Genomic DNA, 26413 nt, shown 5'->3' with positions numbered 1-26413 from the left:
AAGAAACTTTTTCTCTAGTAAAGTTTCTAATGAAGTTGAATTAGAATCAGTGCCTCTTTTTGCATTCATATCATGCATTTACATTACATCATATGTATCAAGTTCATAAAATGACTCTAATAATTTAAAATATGACAGTTACCTTGGAAACCGACAAAAACCCATCAATCAAATATCACTACGGTACTCGTTGTCAAACAAAAGTAATGGATCAGAGGTTAGAAAAGCTAGAACAAATGCAAAAAGAAATGCAAGATAAGATGCAAGAACAATTGGATAAAATCCAACAAGATGCGCTGGAATCCCAAAGAATTATGAGCCAACTGGCACAATTATTGGTTGATAAAGGAAAGAGCCCTCTAATCAATTCAGGAGTCGATCAGGAGGACCCTGTTTATCCTCCAGGCTTCACTCTGATGAATACCCAAGCACAACCAGAGATGTGCCCGCAGAGAGCACTTGTCACTATTAGGCCTTAATACCAGGATGGCACCGCAGTACCTACGAATTTTCAAACGGGTTCGGGTTCTAATCCCGGAGAGAATCCTACCAATCCCATGGTTCCTGATCTTGATGACGTGGCAAAAATGGAGAAAGCAAAAATGGATCTGTCTAAACAACTAGAAGACCGGTGTAAATGGCTAGAGGAAAAGTTTAAAGCCATGGAAAATGCTGATAACCACCGAGGAATGGACGTTAAAGATTTGAGCTTGGTACCCGATTTGGTCCTCTCTCCCAAATTTAAAATGCCAGAGTTTGAGAAATATAACGGGACAAGTTGTCCCGAAGCCCATATCACTATGTTTTGTCGAATAATGACCGGATACATCAACAGTGATCAACTGCTGATTCACTGCTTCCAGGACAGTTTGATCGGGTCAGCGGCTAGATGGTACAATCAATTGAGTCAGGCCAACATCCATTCATGGAAAGATTTGGCGCAGGCCTTTATAAAGTAGTACAGGCATGTGATGGATATAGAACCCGATCGAATTGTATTGCAAAACATGGAAAAGAAACCTAATGAGAGCTTTCGACAGTTTGCTTAGAGATGGAGGGAGGTGGCAGCACAAGTTCAACCACCACTTTTAGAGAAGAAGATAACCATGCTTTTTATCAATAATTTGAAAGCTCCATTTCTCAATCATATGTTGGGCAGTGCCACTAAAAGCTTTTCAGACATAGTGATATCTGGAGAAATGATAGAGAACGCCGTAAAATGTGGCAAGATAGAAGCAGGAGAAAGCACTAAAAGGTCAGCACCAAGAAAGAAGGAGCACGAGATAAACGATACAAGCACATTTAACAAGGACCATTCTAAATCAATCACGGTAGGACAAGCAAGAGCAGTAACCGCTAATCAGTAAGTTTCTTCGAAACAGGAATCCAATCCAAGGCCAAATGTAGAGAGGCCTCAATTGACACCCATCCCAGTGACGTATAGGGAATTGTACCAGAACTTATTCGATGCACATGTGGTATCTCCATTTTACCTAAAACCTATGCAGCCTCTATACCCTAAGTGGTATGATGCAAACGCCCAATGCGAGTATCACGCGGGGACTAAGGGGCACTCGATTGAGAATTGCATTGCATTCAAGAAGTTAGTTGAAAAACTTATCAATTTGGGGATCGTAAAGATTGGTGACTCATCAGGACCAAATGTAGCAGGGAATCCGTTGCCCAATCATGATGATAAAGAGGTGAATGCGATAATTGAGTATGGAGGAAGGAGAGTCAAAGCCAACGTAGCAGAGATAAAGACCCCCCTTGAATGGGTTTGGAAACAAATGATGAAAGAAGGTCTCATCAAGCAAGATTCAATAAAAAGGCCTAAAGGAGTAAGGAAGTTTTGTAAGTTCCACGCAGAAGAAGGCCACAACATCCAAAAATGCACTGAGTTCAGAACCATGGTGCAAAACTTAATGGATAACAAAGAGTTGGAGTTTTATGAAGAGATCAAGGGACTAGAAGAAGGAGAAGTTTATGCTTCAGAGGAAGGATTTAAGGGGAAAGCACAAGAGGTTAATTACCCAGTAGTGATTATTTTGAAGCCAATGAGCAAAGAATCTGGAATACAAATAGCGTCAAAAGTCATAATCAAAAAACCTGTATCCTTTCCCTACAAGGATAGTAAAAAGGTTCATTGGAATTACGACTGCAATGTGACAATCCCAGGAAAAGAGAGCTTCGTAAATACTTCAGAAGAGGATGAAAAATTCTATACACGAAGTGGAAAATGCTATGATCCGGCAAATGCAAGAGTGGAATCTGGAAAAGGAAAAGCCTTAGCAGTTGAGCTGGGAAAAGCAAAAACGAACAAAATTGAATCGCATGTCAATCAGCCGGTAACTGAAAATGAGGCTAGAGAATTTCTAAAAGTCTTAAAACATAGCGAGTACAGCGTGGTAGAACAATTACATAAGCAACCGGCTCGTATCTCGGTGCTTGAGTTTCTTCTAAGTTCAGAGATACATCGTAATGCGTTGATTAAGGTGCTAAATGAAACTTATGTCGCTAACGATATCTCAGTGAATAAGTTGGACGGCTTGGTTAACAATATAAGTGCTGACAATTTTATTTTCTTTAATGATGATGAAATACCGCCGGGGGGAAGAGGAGCCACCAAAGCCTTACATATCACCGCTCGTTGTGGGGAATATATGTTGTCGGGTGTGCTAATTTATAATTTATAATGGATCAGCCTTGAACGTCTTACCCTTATCCACCTTATGCAGGTTACCGGTGGATAGCTCTCACATGAAATCATGCCAGAATATAGTGAAAGCATTTGATGGTACCGAAAGGAGGGTGATGGGAAGAATAGAAATACCCCTCTTGATTGGCCTAAATACATACGAGGTGGATTTCTTAGTGATGGATATCAAGCCTTCCTATAATTGCTTACTAGGAAGACCCTGGATTCATTCAAAAGGAGCGGTGCCTTCATCATTGCACCAGAAGTTGAAAGTGATGGATATCAAGCCTTCGTATAATTGCACATGTTGGTTTTGTGCATGGCCAAATGACTTTGTGTTGGATAAGAGATTGCTGATTATGTTAAGTGCTAAAAGGTGATGGCCGAATGTTTAATAATCTTTGTTTTTGATTAATTGGATGTGTAAGTGCCGAATGTATCTTCTAATTGTACGTTTATTGGGATGTATGATGAGTTACAGTTGATTGATTGAATGAAAAAAAATTGTCATTGATTCTTATCGTATATATTGATTGTATGTAAAGCATGCCATTGATATTGTTTTACTAAATGCATGTATAGCATGCGACCGTACTGAAATTGTTACAGATAATGCATGATGTGCTACATTGTTACATGTCATATTGCATTGCATGGGTTTTGGGATTTGATGGGTGGCAGAGGAGTTCCATGGAGTACCGGAGGATTATCCACATTATTATTTTAGCTATATATCTATGCCTTGGAATATTATTAGAGTATGGCGACTTATTGCAACTTACTGGCAGTTTATCTACAACTACTGACAGTTTAATTGCATATTGATATTAGTGGTTTATCCACATCGAGCTTCGGCTCTTATTGCTTTTGGTGTTTGGATGATGGGCTTTAGAAAAATTGTGGTGTGTAGCGGATGGATGGGTAGGACCTTTGCACCGATTTGCATTTGAACATGCCCATGCATATTTACTGTTTATTGAATTGCTAAGATCTATTACGAACATTGATATTGATGGCTACGTACCCTACTGTGATTGTTTGAATGTTTGTATTATTATTTTTTGTTCTTTTAAGACTCACACTGAGCTTTTCAAGATCACCCCCTTTACTTTTTACAGATAACCCTCAAGGTTAGGATCGGACTCGGCATACAAAGGTCTCGTCTCAAATTTTTAGTTAATAAAGTATTTTAATTTTACTTTATTTATTTTTGTTTTTATTTTGAGACTGTAAATTTTGTTAATATGGATTGTGGCATGGGTTGTTTTTATTTGGTTTTTGCATGTATGGAATTTTGGATAAAAATAGAGAAAATTTAATAACTGGCTTAATATGACTTAAAACATAGATTTTCTTACAAAAATTAAAGGCATCACTTTTTCCGCTGCATAATAATGAAATAGAATTTTTAAAAGCATAATGACGAAATCAATTGAGTTTTTCAAATGATACGAATTTTTAATAAACTAGACTTAAATCATAGATGACCTAATACTTTGATGTTTTTAATAAACCTAAGGCAACCACGTCAAGTTTCAAAAAAAATCAAAATAGAGGTTTTCAAACTGAACGAATTTACTTGGCCATTTCAGTGGATAGCATTCAAAATTTGACCGTAATGTCTAGGCTGGGTTTGGAAGGTTACATTTGGTGGTACCAAAGCCTGGTTCATAAATTCGGCTTGAGGTTTTAAGTGAATTTGCATGCATAATTTTGAAAAGGGGTATTCTGGGAAAAACCATGCCACAATATTTTGAAAAAAATGTGTTATTTTCAAAAATGAAATTCCAAGACTCTGATGCTAATCCTTATAGTACTCTTGAAATTATAGACAAACACTAAAGAGGGTATTGTTTAAAACTGTAGACATTAGAACTGAAAAATTTTAGGAAATAATTAGAGTTTGTATCTTTCTGAAATTGTAGATAAAACATAAGGTTGTAAAAAATTATATGAATACCTAAGGTATGCGAACTCGAGGAGTGCAACGTCGAGCAGCTCAAGTGAGTCATATGTTTCTCAAGGGCTTATGCTTGACCTTGAGATGAGTGACACCATGGATACACCTATCGCTGAAGGTGAAAATTAAGAGACTGGGATGATGTAGTGTCCCAAACAATGTTGGGAGTTTTAAAAAAGGGTTTTCAATACTATGGTTGAGAAGACCAAGATAATGGAAGGGAGTAAGCGCTTGGAGCGCGAAAAAAAGGAAAAAAATAAAGTACAAAATAAGAGGGGTTTTGGTCCTACTGGCTCGAATCTGCGATCTTTGAAGTGAGTTAAAAAGGGCAAATCTCGGCAGAATGTTGCAGCAGCGAGTATTGAAAGTTCTATTGGATTAACAAGAATTCTAGTTTGTAGGTATTGTAATAAGTTCTATTCGGGCGAGTGTTGGAAATAGTAAGGTGCATGTTTGAGATGTGGGTCTATTAAGCACTGTTGTAAGGATTGTCCACGTCGTCCTTCTAGTTTGATGCAAGCTCCGAATTAGATTCAGAACCAGAGAGCTAGACAACTACCCTTGAGGGGTACGGTTAGAATTGAGGCTAGATAGCTGACATTAGTTTATATAGCAAGAGGTTCAAGATGCATTTGATGTTGTTGTAGATACTTTTACGACCCATTCTAATTTGTTCCTTACATTGACTGAGATTGGTTTTACCCAATTGGTTGTTGTTAGGAGTGTTTTTGTTTAACTGAGAATTTAGGGTAGATGAAACTGTTAGTGAAGTTACTGTAGTTAGTCTTTTGGGATAGACCATGGTAGTGAGTAGGATCTTCAAGAGAAGTCCGTTGGAGGTTTAAGGAGAAGTATTGTCTAGATTGTACTAGAATAAGATTTGCACAGTAGAAGTATAGTGGTCGGTTTGAAAATAGGGATAATAGATTTTGTGGCTAAGTGGTTGGCATGCCAGCAGGGGAATTTTGGGGATGAAATTTCTTTTCAGGAGGAGGGAGTTGTTACATCCCAAAGATCAGGTTAGTAAAATCTAGTTTTTGAACCGAGAGTGGTCACACCTCGATTTTTAAGGTTATCTTTGTGCATGTGTTAAAAAAATGAGTTACTGGTCTAATGGTTAAATGTTAGTGAAACTGTCCTTCAAACTAAGTTCGAATCCCTTCTTTCGTATCATTTTTATTTTGTGCAAATTTACTTCAAACCCTATAGTGTGTCATCCATGCCTATAGAAACCCTAATATATATGTTTTTTTTCTCTTCTATTTAGCCTTTTGCTCACTTGTTTTTCCTCGCCATCCCACCCTCTCATTTTCTCTCTTTTCCTTAATTTTTCTCTCATTTCTTCTTTATTGTGCCGTCCTAACCCTAATTATTTTGCAACTTTGTGTCGCCCCTTCTCTTTTCCTATCCTTTTGTTGTTGTCCCTTTACTTCCATTTTTTTCTTCTTCATTGCTATCGTCCTAATGATCAAACACCACCCTTGCCACCCTTGCCCTTTTGCTTCTGTTCTTCTACTCTCTTTGTTTTTCTGTTATTGCATATCTAAGAAAAGTGTAAGTTGTCTAGATCTGATCTAATCTTGTTCTTTTCTTTCTTTTTCCTATGATGGTCATATTTTTTGAGTGCTAACTTTGTGAATTTTCTTTGTTAATGGTCAAAATTTGAACTCCTTAGATCTCTAGTAAAGTTTGGGGTCATTTGCATCTTCATTTGATCGATAGAAGAGTAAGTGATCTTGGAAATTCAGATATGAAATTTTAGTTTGTTTCTTAATTTGGATGAACCCTATATGAGTGTTGAAGGTTAGTTTTAATCGTGTTTTAGGTGTGTTATGTATAGGTCTAATTGGGATCTGTCTAGATCTAAATGTAGAAGCTGCAGGTTCACGATAGTGCTTCAGTTTCGCGTTAATCAAGTGTGGGTCTTACCTTTTGGTGTTTTGGTGATTATTGAATTATGTGGTACACATGTTGGTCAATTGTACATGCTGATTTTGTTCATGGTCAAATGACTTTGTGTTGGATAAGGGATTGCCGATCATGATAAGTGCTAAAAGGTGATGGTCGAATGTTTAAGAACCTTTGTTTGTGATTAATTGGATGTGTAAGTGTTGAATGTATTCTGATTTTATGTTTATTGGGATGTATGATGAGTTACTTTTGATTGTTTGCATAAAAAAAACATGTTACTAATTATTATTGTATATATCGATTGCATGTAAAACATACTGCTGATATCGTTTTATTGAATGCATGTATAACATGCTACAGTACTGAAATTGTTACTGATAAAGCATGATGTGCTACATTGTTACATGTGATATTGCATTGCATGGGTTTTGGGATTTGATGGGTGACGGAAGAGTTCCATAGAGTATGAGAGGATTATTTGCATTATTTTTTAATAGTATATTTGTGCCCCGGAGTATTGTCGGAGTACCAGTGACTTATCACAACTTACTTGCAGCTTGTATGCAAAATATTTGTAGTTTAACTGTATATTGATATTGGTGGTTTATCCATATCGAGCTTCGGATCTTATTATTTTTGGTGTTCGGATGATGGGTTCTGGGGAATTCGTGGTGTGTAGCGGATGGATGAATAGGACCTTTGCACTGCTTTGCATTTGAACATGCAAATGCATATTCATTGTTTATTCAATTGCTAGGATCTATTATGGACATTGATATTGATGGCTATGTGTCCTACTGTGATTGTTTGAATGTTTATATTACTACTGTTTGTTCTGTTAAGACTTACACTGAGCTTTTCAAGCTCACCCCTTTAGCTTACTTCTTACAAATAACCCTTAAGGTTAGGATCAGACTCTCCATATGGAGGCCTCATCTCAAATTTTTAGTTAATAAAGTATTTTAATTTTAATTTATTTATTTCGGTTTTTATTTTGGGATTGTAAATTTTGTTAATATGGGTTGTGGCATGTGTTGTTTTTATTTGGTTTTTGTATGCATGGAATTTTGGATAAAAATCGACAAAATTTAAAAATCGGCTTTATGTAACTTAAAACATGAATTTTCTTACAAAAATTAAAGGCATCACCTTTTTCGTTGCGTAATAATGAACGGAGTTTTTAAAGGCATGATAACGGAAGTAATTGAGTTTTGCAAACGACACAACTTTTTAATAAACAGGACTTAAATCATAGATGACCTAATAATTTGATATTTTTAATAAACCTAAGGCAACCATTTTAAGTTCAAAAAATTTGAGCAAAATAGAGGTTTTCAAACTGAACAGATTTACTTGGTCATTTTGGTGGCTAATGTAGCCTTTAGGATTCGGCCGTAACGTCTGGGCCGATTTTGAGAGGTTACATAATCCTTTAAAAATTATAAAGATATAGGCTATTAAAATGATCAAATTGCTTTTTTTACTATCGTAAAAATATACAATTGAATTTCGATCCCCTAAAAAAATTTTCTAGCTTCGCTCCTAATTGCAGCCAATAATTATTGATAAAATACAAATAGATTTAAAGCCTCAAATTGCATAAAGTTCTTGTCTAAGGGATACAAAAACTTAATAAAAGATTTCTCGAATCGGTAATGAATTGCGTTTATGATATTTGTGTTCTTGCTTATATATTTTTTTCCCGAGCCATAGATTTCTCAGTATAATTTGACTTTTAGTTCTATGTTGTTACTATATGTATTGCTTTGGAATTAATCTTCCTATGTACCGAGCCTTAATTATGGAGGATTATTAGAAAAGAAATTTGTAAGTAGTTGGGAGGTAAAAGTACGATGGATGCCACATGTTAAAACTTGGTGTAACTGATGAAATAACCAAACAGTGACATGTGGCATGCCACGTGTTTCTCATGTTGACATATAGAGACCAATTTTAACAATAAAAATGAATGAAATTTTTAATAGAAGGATCAATTTACTTTTTGATCTAATGTACATGGACAATTTACTTATTTTTTAATAGAAAGGGCCAAATATAATTTGACTTTTAGTATAAGGGCCTCTATGATACTTTTACTGAACCTGAGGCTCCCTATGTTGTAAATAAAGTGTAAATTAGCTAAAAAAAACCAATTATGAAGAAAAAGAAACAGGGATTTAGACATATTTTTATAATTACGATTTTTTTATTATTTAAAGAAATATGCCATTTTTGCTGACAGGACACAAAGCACACCCTACATTTAACATGTCATCTTCCCTGGTCGGTTGTTAAATATTGATGTTTTTAGCTATCCACCCTATGTTCAAGTCCTCCCCCAAGCAAGTTTGATGATTCTTTTTAATGCATGTTGTTTTAAGCTTTATTTTATTTTATTTTAATTCATGTCTTTAATTGATAAATATTTTTATAGAAAAATAAATAAATAAATATGTAATTATATAATGAAATTATATAATTGATATATATCATTATGTTAAATTTGTTTTTGATAAATATGTAATTATAAAATTGGCCTAAAAATTATATTTACTAAAAATAATAATATTTAAAATAATTATTTGATTTTATAATAGTAGAATTTATCATATCCACTTTGTTGGTGAAAAAACAATGGTATTTGAAATAATTATTTGATCTTATAATATTAGAATTTATCATGCCCACAATGTCACGCCTCAAATTGTGGGTTCAATTTCTGGGTTATTTCTGTTATCGTTAAATTTATTTAATTTTCTACTTGAGTTTGCAATTGGGCTTCTATTTGGGCCTAATCTGTTAGAAGGCCTAAAGCCCTAGTACAATAAACCCTAAACAGTATATCATAGTGTCTTCTAACCCTAGGTATATAAGCAACTTTTGTTTGACTGGACCTTCTTTTGCTTCTTTTGTTTTTCTGTTGTTGCCCCTTTCTCTATGTTTTTTTTCTTTTCTTTTCCCTATTCTCTTCCCTTATGCCACACCATTTATTTCTCCTTTCATCTTCCTCTTTTTTCTCTCCTTTCTTCTTTCTTTTTTCTCTTACCGCCGCACTCTACATCTATTTCTCCGTTTCGATTTTACATTGAGGCATTTCTCCATTGTGTGATGCAATCTTCTCCCTTTTCGACCGGTAGATTGGTAAGTTCCTTTTATCGTTTAGATTTGGTTGTTGATGTGTTTTTGAGTGTATGATCTTCACTCATTCTTTCAATTTGCCTAACCGATTTCTTTTAGATTTTTTCGAAAGCCTTAATACCGATTACTAACTTACGTATCTTGTGTGAATATGTCATTTGAAGGACTGGATCTAGGGGTGTTGGATCAGATCTAAGTGTGTGAAGTGCTAAACGAGTCAGTGGTGAAAGGTGTGTGTCCTATCCATGAAAATTGGTGGCAAACCATTTGTGTATTTTTGGATCATATGGTCTACCAAACGAGCATGTGTCCCACATGATTGGTCAACATGATCATGTGCTATTGTAAATTTAGGGTATTTTTACTCACACGGTCACAGCTAGTTACACGTCCAATCACTCGGTCTTGTGACTATTGTTGGAGATTTTGCTTATTGATCACACGAATTCAGTGAGTTACACGGCCTGGACACAAGCCCGTGTACCTCAATGCCACACAGCATCAACCTTTCACACGGTCTAGCCACATGGCCATGTGACCTTTGTTTTACAGTTTTGCCTTAATTTTTGTGAAATATTTCAGTTTAGTCCTTGTATAATCCCCAACTTGTTTAAAGTTCTCGTAAGCTCAATTGAGACACTTTTTCCATATTTGTTCTGAAATATGTGATCTGTTTGATTATGTATTAAATTTGAAATTGCTGCTGATATATATTCACTGATACTGTTAAAACTACAACTGCTACTGTTTGTATGATAATCGCATTATCATATTGTTATCATTACTGTTTATTGATTTATAAAAGCATGTCATACTATTGTATTGGGATTGGGTTGTTGAAGGAGGAAGTGCTACTGGCGGTTTATTCGCATATCTACTGGAAGTTTATCTACAAATCTACTGGCGGTTATTTGTATATCTACTGGCAGTATATCCACACGAGCTTATGCTCCCACTGTTATGGTGTATAGGGTTGGACGAGTTTTGGGGAACTCTTATTATGGAGTGTAACGAATGGGTGGGTAGGAAAATTCTATAGTTAATCCTGTATATTGCATACTTACTGATATCACTGTGAGATTGATAATCTGAAATGTATTATATATTGCAAAACTGTATGTTATCATTTACTGTTTAATTTGCTTACTGCTTGTGTGTTAAGACCACACTGAGTTTTATAAACCATTCTTTAGTTTCCCATCTTTTTGGATAATTATTGAGGTTAGGGTTCGAACTCGACATTTGGACCATTGTCACCGATTTTATACAAAGTATTTTAAACCCCGTTTTATAAACTTTGTTGATTTTTGCATTATTTACATACGGACTGTGACATGGACTTTACTATTCCATATGGGTGTTAAATTTTGAGATTTGACGTTATTTGGTTTTGGCATTAAACACAAATATGATTAAGAATTTTTTAGTTATTATTTCAAATTATTTCCAACTAGCCTAAATATGGATTTTCCAATTGACTTTGTAATTAAAATTAAGTAAATGAGATATTTAAAATAAATTAATGTTTTTTTAAAATGGATTAGATTTTAAATGTGATTTTAAAATTGGATCAAAATTATTTTTCTAAAAGCAAAATTTACCTATGCTATTATGAGTTAAAATAAATAAATATACACGTGTATATATATTGAAAACTTAAGTGACGATTTCTTTTAATAACCACTGAGACTTGTATTGTCAAACTCTTTTTACTGAACTCAAAAGCTTTACTGGGCCATTTCAGTGGCTAATGTCACTTTCATGATTTGACTATAAAATTCGGGCTGGGTTAGGGAGGTTATACATAATGTAGGTGGATAAGTAAAATATTTGACATACCAAAGTTATATAAGGAGAAATTAAAATTTTAATTCATACTTTTAAAGAATAAAATATTTCTTTTAACATAATGATATAGAAAAATATATATTTCCATTATGTAATTACATATTTATTATTTTATTTATATAAATAATGGAAGTATTAATTTAAAAATATTTTTGACATAATGATATATATAAAATGTATATTTTATTATATAATTACATTTTATTATTTTATAAATAAAAGAGTTATTAATTTAAAATACATTTAGCATAATGATTTATGTAAAAAATATATATTTTGATTATATAAGTACATGTTTATTATTTTGTTTATATAAATAAATGATTTATTGTAACACCCCTAACCTTTATTTGTCGCCGGATTAGGGTTATAGAGCATTACTGTACACTCGAAACATTTAAACTTAATTTCATTCAATATCATAAACATAACATAAACCATTCATACATACATACACCGTCCCTATATTGAGCCATTGAGTCCCAAGAAACACCTTAGAAAGAATTTGAGACTAAATTGAAATCATTTGAAAGTATAGAAAAAAGTTACAAAAATTTGGATATAGGGGTCACACGGCCATGTGGCTAGACTGTGTAACCTTCAAACTAGGGACACATGACCGTGTCCTAGTGTAACACCCCTAGCCCGTATCCGTAGCCAGGTTAGAGCTACGGAGTGTTACCGAAGCATAATTTTAAGGTACAATTAGTTAACATTAACAATTCATCACATAATTCATAAAAAAATCAACCAAATTCATACATGCAGTCCCTTTTACGAGCCCTCAAGGCCTTAAAAATGTATTAGAAATAAATCGGGACTAAATCAGAAACATATTAAATTTTTCAGAAAAAATTAAAAATTTTCAAACTGTAGGGGTCACACGGTCAAGAGACATGCCCATGTCTTAGGCCGTGTGGGCATTCGAAATAGGGACACACGGCCATGTCCCAGCTCGTGTCTGTACTCGTGTAACTCACTGACTTGGGTCACACGGCCAAGCCACACACTCGTGTGCCAAGCTGTGTACCCTCGAAATAACTCCACACGCTCATGTGCCAGGCCGTGTAACAGCCTGACTTGCAAACCTTTGAAAGCTATAGGGGACACATAGCCATATCATCTGGCCATATGTCACACACGGCTGAGACACATGCCCGTGTAGATGAAAACTAGGCCATTTCGAAGCCATTTTTCTCACCCAAACTCACACCACATGCACAAGCCATTTGCAGCTAAAATCAAGCATTCAAAACACATTTTGCATATGCATATCCAAGCTTATACAACATAGAAACTATCCATTCAACCAATATGCCAAAATGACACCTCAATTTCAACAATCAAACTTACCTAACACCTAACCATTTCATTCACTAAAATTTACCAATTGAACAACTTCAAAGCCACTTTTATCCATATGTTCATATACTAAAATGCATACACAACCAATACCAAATGACCATTTTCCCAACTAACAATACCATACTAATTTGACCAAAAGATGATCACTTCCAAACTACCAAAAGTAGCCATTTACAACACCATGCTACATTCATTCCACACCAACCATTCATTGTTACCATACCATTTCCATCAACATTTCCTTACCATCATCTTAACCAACATAACATCAAATTATCAACCACACAAAATACCATATAATCTTAATATCATACCAACTAATTCATCAACCAAGATAACATATATACAAACCACACATAATGGCTAGATTCATTAAACAAAACACCTATACATGTCATTATAACCATGACTCAAAATCATCAAAATCTACCAATTTAACTGACGGATAGTGTGATGGATCTCCAATAAGCTTCTAACCCGCACGAACCTCCGATTATCTAGAAACATAGGAGAAAATCACACAAGTAAGCATATAATGCTTAGTAAGTTAGTAAATCATAAACAATACTTACCATTTCATTATAAAATCTTAAAGGCAAAATAGTGAACTTATCCAACATTGCTTGGCACAAGCCTAAGCACCAACAAAAATTCACAATAGTGATTAACATATAACTTAATCAAATTCATTACACAACAAAGAGCTTCCTTAAGCTTTCCATGTAAACATTTTTACTAAAAATCTTTAATCACTATCATTTCATACCTTTCTCATGCTTTCGTGACATTATAAGTTGAAACTTATACCGATCCTTCCCTTTTTGTATACCCGTTGAACCACTAGAATAATATTGAATACTTGGGAATCTCGCACACTATGTGCTAACACGTGGTCGAAACCACTACTATCTCATATCTCATATAATTGCTTTCTCTCAAGCCATAAGTGGGTCTGTTCACACAAGCTGTCAGTCAGGATATAGCCACATGGTGCTGATCACACAAGTTGTCAAGTAACTGCAACACATGTCGGAAACTCAGCCACTGGTAGGACGTACAAGACCAGCACCTGAAACACGGTAACCTCTAATAACATGTCATTTGTATCCTATATATTCCTAAGGTTCAAACGGGATCCGAAAGTCTCCGAAACTTCGTTGGATATTTCCGTAGAGTCGTAATACCAAGAATATAACACAAAAGAATTTAAATAAAACATAATTCAATACTAATTAAATATACAAGCTTACCTTAAACATGAACGGAGAAATACGATCGATTAATCCAATATTTTTTCTTTTCCTCGATCTAAATCCGTACATTGCTTTTATTGATCTATATAATCAAATTTAACTAATTCAAACTTCATTCTATTCAATTTAATCCAAAATCATGTTTTTGGAAAAATTACACTTTTTCCACTATAGTTTTGAATTCATTTCAAATTAGTCCCTAGCTCATAAAAATAGAAATTCATACAATTTAATACCAATCCACCATATTCAAACATCACTTAGGCCCTTAAAAATCCCTACATTTCAATTATTTCATAATTTCAGAAAGAATAATTTTCTATTTTTCAATCTAATCCCTAATTGGCAAATTCATCAAAATTTCCTTTACAAAAGTTGTTCAACTATTATCAAACGTTCATTTTCATCCACCAAACATAAAAAACAACTAACATTCATTCATGGTAAAACCCTAGAATTTTAACATTTTTGTAAATTAGTCATTGGGCTAGCTAGATTACGCTACAACGACTTCAGAAACATAGGAATCATTAAAAATCGAGCAAAAATACACTTACATGCACTAGAAGTGTTGGCCGAATGCTTCAAGACCTAGCTATGGCTTCCTATTCTTCAATTTCGGTGGTCTTTGTCATTAAGGAAGATGACATTTTAATTGTCTTTTTGTTTTATTATACTAATTAGCTTAATTACAATTTCAACCTTACTTTTAACCTTTATAATTTTATAACTAAAGTCCATAATTGTCCACTAATATGTTAATGGTCTAATTACCATTTAAGGCCACTTATAATTAAATTTCATAGTAATTTAACACCTTTTCTAATAGAACACAAGTCTTGCACTTTATGCAATTTAGTCCTTTTTATCAAATAAAAGATACAAACGATAACATTTCTTCATGAAATTTTTATACGATGCTATTATCATGCTGCAAACCTTAAAATAATAAAATAACTTTTTTGACATTAGATTTGTGGTCCCGAAACCACTATTCTAATTTCACTAAAAAACGGGTTGTTACACTTAGCCTGTGTCCTCACCTATGTAACTCACTAAGTAGGGTCACACGGCCATGTCACACGTCCGTGTGCTAGGTGGCGTAACACTTGAAATTGCCCCACATGCCCGTATGCCAGGCTGTGTGCTAGGTCGTGTAACTCATTGATTTGCACTTTAAGAACGCATCAAATGACACACGACCGTGTCACCAGGCCGTGTGTCTCACACAGTTGAGTCATACGCTCGTGTCTCAGGCCGTGTGGACCCAAAATGAACCTTAAATAATAAGTTTACCATTTCAAGCTTACTTTGACTCTAAATAATCCATTTACCAGCCAAAAGACCTATTCAAAGTGACATTAAACAAGCCAAAAATATGCCAAATCAACATCCTAAGTGCCTAACCAATGTATCATCATTTATAACACAAGTATATACAATTATACATCAAAATGAAACATCAATCACAACTTATCAATTCATCAAATCTAACACCTAACCAATATAGCAATCATAGGCACCTCAAACACAACATTGCATTAACACATATCATTCATATTTGCATTGAAACATCTTACCTCATTCACATGTATCATATAAGTTAGCAATTTACATATAAGATCATACTTAGCATTTTACATATCCAAAACATTAGTAATGACATACAATCCTATTACATTCCATATAATCTGAAATGAACGTTCCAAAAACTATCGAAATTTATGGATAGTGTGACTTAAGTGCCGATCCGATCGTCCAACCTTCTGAATATCTAAAAGAACAATCAATAACACAAGTAAGCTCAATAAAGCTTAGTAAGTTCGACATATTAAAACGATAAATCTTACCGAAGTAAATACAACAAATCAAATAATAATACAACCATGAATGTTCCCTGCCATCTACAATCTCGACCGGTAAATCATAAAAGTTCAATTCAATACTCAAATATATGACAAAACTATCAAAATAACTAATCAAGATACCGTATCAATATTTTCAACTCGATGAATGACTTACGGATAAGAGTACATCGATAATCTAACCGAAACACACTAGATGCTCATAAGGGCTAATCCATCCGAAACACACCAATGCTTAGAAGAGCTAATCCATTCGAAATACACCAAAACATAGAGTATAACACGAGAGTTTGCAACAAATGTTGAACCTTGGTCCACTAGGGAAGCAATCCCCACTACAATCCCCCATAACGTACCATATCTCGATTGTACTCTACCCCGTGGTCAATTCGATCCAAATATTTCAATAACAATCCTCAATTAACCTTATATCATCTATAATCAAATATATATACTATACCATTATATATCATTCAAAATTTCATATAGATGCTAAATTTTAAATCGTACGAACTTACCTGGATTGAATTGTAGTAGTTGCAGAAGTTTAAGGATTATTCTGTAATTTTTCCTTTTCCACGAGTATCAACTGGGTCTTTATCTAAAATGTAAAATTTCTTAATTATCAGCTTACATTTCACATTCCAATTCATTTTACATTTTATACCCTTTTATTTTTTGAATTTACCAATTACCCTCAAACTTTTACAATTTTTTCAATTTAGTCCATTGACCCAAAAATCATTAATTAACTGTTTTTCTCAAGTGAACATGATAATCTAATATACTAGGCCCTTCCCTACTAAACACCAAATTCACTATCAAACCCTAAAGTTTTGACATTTTCACAATTTAATCCCTAAATCAAAATCTAACAAAAATTACTTCAAAAAATCACCAAATAACAAAATCAAAGCTTCAAATACATAAGTATTATAAAACAAAAATTCAAGATTCATCCATGACAACTTCTAAAATTTTTAACAGATTCAAAAACGAAAGTACGGGCTAGTTGGACCTAATTGCAACGATATCAAAAACATAAAAATTACAAGAATTGAACTCATATGCACAACGATGAAGAAACCGAAACTTAAAGCTTTCTCATGTGGTGGTTTCGGCAAAGGTTGAAGAAAAATGAATAGGAAAACTTTAATTTTCAATTTGTTTTGTTTAATTTCAACTAAATTACAATTTTGCCATTAAAATTACATTTTTTATCATTTTCTATTGTTTAGCCGTCCAACCAAGTTAATTAGGACTAACTTAACCCTTAAGTCATTCCTTATTTAACTTTCAAGCTATTTAATAAACTAATTGCGATAATTATAAGTTTTGCGCCTTTTACAAATTAGTCTTTTTTCTTTAATTAGCTATCTAAACGTTAATATTTCTGAACCAAAATTTATTATGAATCTAATGACTCCATAAAAGTTCTAAAAATAATATTTACGAGTCGACACAATGAAAATTCGTGGTCCCAAAACCACTGTTCCGTCACCACTGAAAATCGGGCTATTATAGTTATTCATTAAAAAGTTGAATTAAAAATAAAATTAAAGAAACTTGAAATCAACATGTTTATTAATTAGAAACTAAAAATTTAGAATAAAAATAAAAAGGCTTGAAATAACTTGAAGTACATATTTATTATTATTTTGTTTGTATAAATAAAAAGAGTTATGAATTAAAAATAAAATAAAATAACTTGAAAAACATGTATATTAATTAAAAACTAAAAACGAAATAAAATAAAATAAAATAAAATTAAAAATTTTATCACACGAAAATCACGCATTTAAAACATAAATTTATATAATTAAAAATAACATACAAATTAAGCAATCACCACTTGCCTTAGAAAAAAAATTAAAGGCCACCTTCGTAAGGAATTAATTAGATAAAATTAAGTTGGAACACTCAATTAATGAAATTATTGGTTGTTTGGATGATGAGAATCAAGTTTAAATTGTTGTTGAGATCCATCTCAAAATTTGGAAAAAGAAATTGCAGGGGTTGGAAGAGAACCAAGTTATAGAGATTTATTTCAAAATTTAGAATTATTTTAATGAATTTGTATATTAAAGTAAAAAGTTTAAAATATATTTGAATAATATGATTATTTTAATTATGAAATAATATTTTGTAATTTTCTTAATTAAGTTGGTGTTTGATTGACTCGTGACAACAACACAACCATGTGCTTAAATAATTGGATAGATATGCAATTGATGGAGATAATAAAATAAAATGTATAAAAAATATTAAAATAAAATTTTGGTGGAATGATAAATTTAGAGTTTTACTAATTTAATAGGTGTGGGTTTACAACTTTATTAGTTTTTCTAAAATAAAATATCAAATAGTATAATTTATTAATATTTTCATAATTTTACTTGTGATACCACGTAATACTATAAATAAGCTTTACATCAGCAATTAATCACCCACCCAATTTTGTCGAGTCAGCAACCATAAAATAAGCTTTTGTCCAGTCAACAACAAAAGTCTATTCCGTAAAAAGAATGGATTTGAATTTTTTTCAATACAAATTAGAAGGATAAATTTAATTTATAGTCGCGTATATTATTTCTTTCCTTCCTTGAATAATAAAAAAATCCACTTAAATCCTTAATTTTTCTTTTTCTAATTTAGCCCTATAAATAAGGTAGTTAGCAGCCACAGTAGTCTATGAACCTAAAACTTGAATTCCAATACCTCCCATAATCACCATGGATCTTTACACTTACCTTCAATCAATTGCAATTTTGTTGCTGTTGTTATATACTTTCTCGAGAAGAGCACCCAAAAATTCCAAGAAAAATTGCATCCCTGAACCATCTGGTTCATTGCCACTCATCGGTCACCTCCATCTCCTAGGTGGGAAAGAGCCAATCTGCAAGAAGCTAGCAACAATAGCGGACAAACACGGCCCACTCTACTCACTCAAACTCGGAACCCACCGACTGTTGGTGGTGAGCAGTTGGGAAATCGCCAAGGATTGCTTCAAGGACAATGACCGAACCCTGGCTACTCGAGCTAGCATCGCTGCTGGGCGGCACATGGGTTACAACAATGCGATCATGGCTCTCGCCCCATACGGCGAATATTGGCGTAACATCCGTAAGATAGCCACGGTCGAGCTTCTTTCTAGCCACCGCTTAGAGAAGCTAAAGCACATACGTTTCTCCGAAATGGACTCGTTCATCAAAGAGTTGTACGGACTTTCACGAAACGGTGCCAAAGTGACCATCAACGAGGCTTTGGAACGATTGACGTTCAACATCAACCTACGATTACTCGTCGGAAAACGATTTTCCGGCTGTGATTACGAGGAAGTAAACAGCGAACCGTGGCGGTACGAGAAGGCCATTAAACGAGCGTTGCATCTTTCCGGGATCTTCGTCTTGGCGGATGCTGTACCGTACCTCGAATGGCTTGATATTCAAGGCCATGTTCGTTCCATGAAGAGAACAGCCAAAGAACTCGACTCAGTACTCAGTGTTTGGCTCGAAGAACATCTAAAGAAGAAAAAGGCAAACCAGGGTACCTCTGAAAATGATTTCATGGACGTGATGTTAAATCTCTTACCGGAAGATACTGTAATTTCAGGCCATAACCGCGACACCATTGTAAAAGCAACAACACTGGTAAGTGGTAATGGTCCCATAAGTTGTGCTAGCTTTTAGCTATTCTCAATAGCTTCCGGTGGAGTTTATATACGGTATCAATACTATATATACTTATTTAAGTTCAATTTAGTTAAAAATATGCTAAAAGTACTCATAGGTTATGTAGGATTCATGTTGAGCTCTTGCATGATATGAGCATTATATATAGTTGCAAAAATACAACTTAATTCGAAATATAAATATTAAATTTTATCTAAAATCAATAATTTTAATAAATTTTTAGGGATATATGGGTAAAAGTATTATAGAAGCCGTGTCTTGAGAGTCAAATTATATTTTATCTTTTTTAATTAAAATATGAACAAATTAGTCCATATACATTAGATTAAATAGAAACTTAGTCTCTCTATTAAAAATTTCATTTCTATTATTAAAAATTAATCTTTTAAATAATCAGATAATTATATGTAATGTGCCATGTGTATATCATATTTACATACAAAATTCAATCCAGACATCTTACTTTTACTGCTATTAAAACTCTACTGTTTGCAGATTCTTTCATTGACTGGAGGAGAAAGTACATCAGTGACAATCACATGGGTACTTTCTTTACTACTGAACCACCCGAAAATTTTAATGGCCGCACAACAAGAGTTGGACCACCATGTTGGAAAACAAAGGTGGGTCGAAGAATCAGACATTAAGAACCTCAAATATCTACAAGCCATAGTTAAGGAAACTCTACGTTTATACCCACCGGGACCCATCACCGGAATCCGTGAAGCCACCGAAGATTGTCGCATCGCTGGCTACGATGTCTCAAAGGGTACTCGTTTGATTGTGAATCTTTGGAAATTGCAACGAGACCCACGGGTTTGGGAAAATGCCGATGAGTTTCGTCCAGAAAGGTTCATGACAACGCATGTTGATTTCGATGTTAGGGGTCAACATTTTGAGTACATGCCGTTTAGCTCCGGTAGAAGGTCATGCCCTGGAATCACGTTTGGGTTACAAGTTGTTCACTTGATGGTGGCCAAACTAATTCAGGGATTTGATATTAAGACGGCAGAAGGGACTGCGGTGGATATGGAAGAAGGCTTCGGACTTGCCTTACCTAAGCTGAATCCTATTGATGTTGTTCTAAGGCCACGCCTTCGGACGGAGTTCTATGAGTGCCTTGAACACATGAATAAATACTAGAGATTTTAAGTATTTTATATTTGATTAAATAAATAATGTCCGAATTAAGGTCTCGAATATAAGAACGTGTGTACACAAATTATGTTTTAATCGTCACAATCAAATATATATTAAATTTAAGTTGTCTGATAAATTGAAATTTTAAATACTTAATTTAAGTTATATAATCTGTTTAATATCTAGAGTAAACATGGTTTAATGCAGACTTGTGGCCTTAATCTGTTTTGTGTGCTACGCCATCCAAACACCTCAGTTCGGGTTATTCTTTGAGTTTTTTGCTTAACCTTAGCAATATGTGTCACGGGCTTAAATCTTAAATCAAGCAACCATGTGACCTTAGGCTTTGAAATTTGACCACTTATATGCCTAAGTGATGTGAGGCTCAGGGCCAAATCTCAAGCCCATGGATGTGATGGGCTTACACTATTTCAAGGCCTAATAACGAGGTCAAAGGCCAAGGAAATCAAAGCAAGATTGAACGAGACAGTACAATACTTCGTTACAAAGGCCTCAAAAGCACATGTGAGGAGAAAAGAAAATTAAGATTCACTTTCTTCTTTTCAAGAAAATTAAGAAACTAAATCTTGGTCCAATTTCACTATTTCAGGTGATTTCAGAAATCAAGAAAATGTAGATTTCAAATCTTGGAATTTTTTTCCGAGAAATCAAATCTTGAGGCCGGTGCGTGATAGATTAGATGTGCAAGCCTAAATGAACAAATTTCAGGAGGGAACGGACAACAAGTCCAAGTTATTGAAAATTAGCCCATTGAGATGTCCACATGCTCATCATGAAGTTTGGAGGAGTTAGTTGAATATCATGCCAAATTGTTAAAGTGGCTTAATTTGAAAACATTTTAAATTTATTTTCCAATTTTATTTAAAAAGTGGATCAAGATGTAAAAATTTGGCCCAAGGATCCCATTTAGACCCTTGGACGAATTTTCATCCATATTTTCACACTTAGACATTTTATCATGTTAATTAGTTAGTTAGTTTGTTAGTTGATGAGTTGTCATGCTTAGTTGAAATACTTATCACATTCCTTAATTTTATGAGATTAGTTAAGGATTGGTAGGTTATAAATAGGGTGTGTCGCTCCCTATTCATTCATTCAACAATTTTTCTCTTGAGTTTTCTTTTAAAGAATTTCTCTTGAGTTTTCTTTTAGAAAAGTTTTAACAATATTTTTAGATTGTAAGAATCGTCTTCAAGCTTTTTCTTTTCAATGAGTCTTTCTTGGAGGGAAAATTAGAGTCGTTTGAAGGGGGTTATGGATTCATCTTGTTTCTAAGGCGCTTTAGGACTTTTATATACCATCGTCATCTTTTTTCATATTTCTTCATTGTTTTTCTTCAATTTTCCATTCAATTCTTGTTGTTTTTATTTTAATATTTGTTTGATTTATTTCCATATTTGAATTAGTAAAGGAAAGACGTTCTCCTATCATAATACTTCAAGAAACAATAAAAATAGGAGTTCTTTTCTTTTCTTGTTGATTTGAGTTCTTTTGTTACAAAACAATTTTTATTTTGCTTAATTCTTCATTGTAACAAACTATTTTGTTGTTTTTGTTTCAAATTTGGTTGGAGGCCTTCTTTTGGTTCAAGAACGGTTTCTTCTCTCCCAAGAAACCTTATTCTAATTATTCTTGGACTCTTTTTGGCCACACTCTTTTGCTTTGTTGTTTGACTTTCTTTTTCATTTGTTTCCATTCAAATACTAATATGTTCTGTTTTTCTTGTTTAGATCTCAATTTGGAAAATTCTTCTTCACCAAGAACGTCCCAAACACTTCAAAATTCTGGGTTTTCTCTTGTTCTGGGATGGTCAAATTTCCTCTTAATATTTCTTGTGTTTTCATTCAGTTTTAGTTTTTATTCTTCAGATCTGTTTATAAATTGCTATTTTCTTGTCTTGGTAGCTTGATTTTGTTTAGAATTAATCAAGAACAAGGGGTTTATTAACTGACTTGGTTTCTTTCAAGAACCCTAGTTTTTAGATTTGGTCTTCTTGTTCTTTACTTGTTAGATTTTGTTGCTGCCCTTCAATTTTAACTTGGATTATTTGCGTTTCAGGTTGAGTCAAATTGTGATAGCCCGAAATAGGGCCTAATCGGAATAGTGGTTTCGTAACCACAAATCCGAAGTGAAATAGTTTTATTTTATAAATTTTTATTAGTTACTGATTGTTTGAAATATTGTGTGAAAATATGGATAGAAAATTTTAATGATTTAGTGCCTAATTGAATTTTTAGGACTAAATCGAGAAAAATGCAAAGTGTGTCTAATTAGTGATTAAATGACTTAATTGAATTATTGCATAAAATTGGAAGTGTTTATGTGGAAATTAGACCATAAATTAGTGTTATGGACACAAAAGGGTATTTCTAGAAAAATATCTAAGTAATGGGTCAAGGGCATTTTTGTCCAAATTGAATAAAAGACAAAATAAAGTGAAAATAAGTGTCCATCTTCTTCAAAATCAGGCGTTTGCTGCCAAAAAAATTCATGTCACCATAGCTAGGGTTCTTGATCTTCCTAAGCTCAATTGTAAGTGATTTCTTGCCTCGTTTTTAATTATTTTCGTATTTTTATGCTTATTGAAGCTTGAATTTCATGTTTCTACCATTTAATTTAAATGAAATTGAAGTTTAAAAATTGACCCATTCATGATATAATTGTAAATTGATTAGTGATGTTAGATAATGAATGTTTGAAGTGTTAATTACAAGTTTTACTAGATGAATTTCAATGAAAATGTTGAAAAAGAGCTAAATTGTGAAAGATGGGTAAAGTGTGCATAAAGTTATGATTTTGTGAAATTGAGGGCTGTTATGAGCATGAAATATGATTTAGTGAAGTTTGAAATTTAAGAATTTAGTGAATTTTATTTTTACGAGCTTAGGGACAAAAGTGGAATTTTTGAAAAGTTTTGGGGAAAAATGTAAAATTTCCAAAATGTTGTGTATGAATTGTATTTGAATGAAATGATGATAAAATGTATTAAATTGTGTTAATATAGATCAAGAAAGAAGAAATAGTGCAAGTGATCGGGGAAAAGAGAAAGTTATCGACTAAATTACAAAAATAGTCGTTTTGCATCCGAGGTAAGTTATGTGTAAATAATAGTAATATATTTTATAAATTGTGAATTTTATTTTATATGTGAATCAATATTGAATGTGGAAGGAAAATTGTTCATGAATTATTCAAGTGTTAAAGTGTTGAAAATAAAGTGTTAAGTGTAAATTCCCGGTTGAACTTAGGAATAGAAGTGGATACAAGTGACATGTCACTAGAGATCAGTGTTACAGTGTTACAGTGAGTCCCGGGTGCTGGGTGATCTAGCATGTGTTGCAAACACCTGACAGCTTGTGTGAGCAGGCCCGTGGACATTTCCAGTGTTATTGATCAGTGGTAGCTTCGGCTACGTTTCAGTGGTAGCTTCGGCTACATTTCAGTGGTATCTTCGGCTACATTTCAGTGGTAGCTTCGGCTACATAACAGTGGTAGCTTCGGCTACATATCAGTGTTGCACTTATGTGCTAAATCTCTACGTATCTGTGTATATTCCGAGTGTTCAACGGGATTAATGATGGGTTAAAGTGAATATGAAATGAAGTGTGTATGCAGGTACAATTGAAAGAATTGAGCATATGTGATAAATGTTAAGTGTGAAAATGTATATGCAAGTGAATTGGTAAGATTGTGCATGTGTAATTGATTGAAATTGCTAAGAAATGTTTTGATTAGTTATATGTTAAAAGTGTTAATTATTAAATGAGTAATTATTGTTTACATGTAACTTACTAAGCTATTTATAACTTACACCTTTCTTTCTTTTCCTTTGTTTTATAGTGATTTGAACTTGATCGAATTGGGGATCGTCGGAGCTCGTATCACACTATCATAATCATCTCTGTATTATGTGATTTTCAAAATGTTTAAACTATGGCATGTATAGGGTCTTAATCATTTTGAGCATGTTCAAATGATATGGCTAATATTAGCTATTGAAGTAGCTATTAAAGAATATGTTTTGGTGTTATGTATGTTAAAATGGTAACTAATTCAAAGAAGCAGTTTCTTTGACAGCAGTAGTGATGTGAATGTGAAAAATCACCATAAATAGTAGAAATGGAATTAGAGAGTGAATTATATATGGAATTAAATTTTATCAAGTCTATTTTTATATGAAAGAAACGGTGTAGGCAAATGAATTCTGTATTTTGAGATATTTGAATTTTAGTGAGATAGAGTCAGAATGGTTTTTGAAGTCCCCAGTTCTGACTTTGAAAAATCATTATAAATTTTACAGAAATAATTATGGGTCATAATTTATATGTGTAGATTTCTTAGTGAGTATATTTTCAAAAGAAACAAACTATAACCTTATATAAATTCTGTACAAAGAGATAATTGATTTTTAGTTCCAAGAGGTCAGATCTGTCGAGCTGTGAAATAGGGGATAATTTAATGAATAAAATGTACTAATTGGCCACGTAAAAAATTCTGAAAATTTTATGGTAAGTAGGAATATGAGTCTAGTTTCAGGGAAAATTTACGGATTTAAATTTCAAGTTTTGTAACTTAAGTTATAATTAAATTAGTGACAGTCGCGCAGGTGGATAGTTTTGTTGTAAACAGTGAATTTAATTTTGAAAGCAAATTTTTATACTTCGAATTGGTAAGTTAAATTGGATAACATCTCGTACTCGATTTCAGTGACGGTCTCGGGTAACGGGTGTTACACAAACTCTAAGTTTCTTTCTGATCGTATAGAGCCCTAAGTCAAATCTACGACTTGGACAAACTTTCCATCCTGTTCCACGCAGGTCCCTATCACTAAGTAAGCCTTCGAGAGAGCTTGTTGGACTTGCTTGTGCCTAAAATGCTTGGCTAGAAAGCTAGAATAAGAGATCTTTAGAGAATGGGAGACTTGGATTACTCAAATGACTTATGTACAAATGAGGGGTGGGATGTCCCCTTATTTATAGGCCTAGATCCTTTACATCAACGATTGAGGTACAAAGGTCCACTATGGACGGTGAAGATCTAATCTTTAGAATCTTCCCAACTACTCTTAATAAATGCTATACAAGAAAGGAGTATTCTAGAGATATCTAGTGGTAGCTAGTTATCTGCTTTCTTCTAGAAGGTGCTAAGGCTTCATGGACCCTTGTAGCCTACAAAATCTCTGTGGTGTGTAGTTGGGCCTCTTAATTGTGCTTTGTGCTCTCTTGATGGCCTTATCTGCTCTATGATATATTGTTGTTGCCTGTATAAATGCTAAACTCAGTCATGGTGTGACATTTTCCCCCACCTAATCGAATGACATCCTTGTTTCTCTTTCCAAGTGAAACTCCTTGACCTTGTCTTTGAATTGCCATAAGGCATCCTCCGGTTCCCAACTAGCTTCAACATCAGAAAGCCTCTTCCACTTCACAAGGTACTCTCGCCTTTGCATGTGGTATTGTTGTCTATGGACCTAGTCGACTAAGACACACTCCACTTCTTTTTCATATGATGCTTTTATACAT

General features: G+C 33.6%; 2 protein-coding genes across 2 annotated transcripts; both read left to right on the top strand.

Moving 5' to 3' along the window:
• The first annotated feature begins 557 nt into the window (after nucleotides 1–557).
• LOC105761728 (uncharacterized) lies at nucleotides 558–3078 on the top strand. The gene is made up of 4 exons (XM_012579625.1): nucleotides 558–892; nucleotides 1160–1331; nucleotides 1383–2665; nucleotides 2739–3078. Exons 1-4 carry the CDS (start codon nucleotides 558–560, stop codon nucleotides 3076–3078), a joined length of 2130 nt encoding a protein of 709 aa, XP_012435079.1.
• A 15639-nt stretch (nucleotides 3079–18717) lies between these two features.
• Nucleotides 18718–21006, top strand: LOC105790744 (dimethylnonatriene synthase). The gene is made up of 2 exons (XM_012618494.2): nucleotides 18718–19688; nucleotides 20226–21006. Exons 1-2 carry the CDS (start codon nucleotides 18771–18773, stop codon nucleotides 20871–20873), a joined length of 1566 nt encoding a protein of 521 aa, XP_012473948.1. The 5' UTR covers nucleotides 18718–18770; the 3' UTR covers nucleotides 20874–21006.
• Nucleotides 21007–26413: the final 5407 nt, after the last annotated feature.

Source organism: Gossypium raimondii, chromosome 7, assembly GCF_025698545.1.
Source record: "Gossypium raimondii isolate GPD5lz chromosome 7, ASM2569854v1, whole genome shotgun sequence".
Taxonomy (NCBI): domain Eukaryota; kingdom Viridiplantae; phylum Streptophyta; class Magnoliopsida; order Malvales; family Malvaceae; genus Gossypium; species Gossypium raimondii.
The sequence above is the reverse complement of the archived record's forward strand: the minus strand, read 5'-3'. Positions and strand labels throughout refer to the sequence as shown.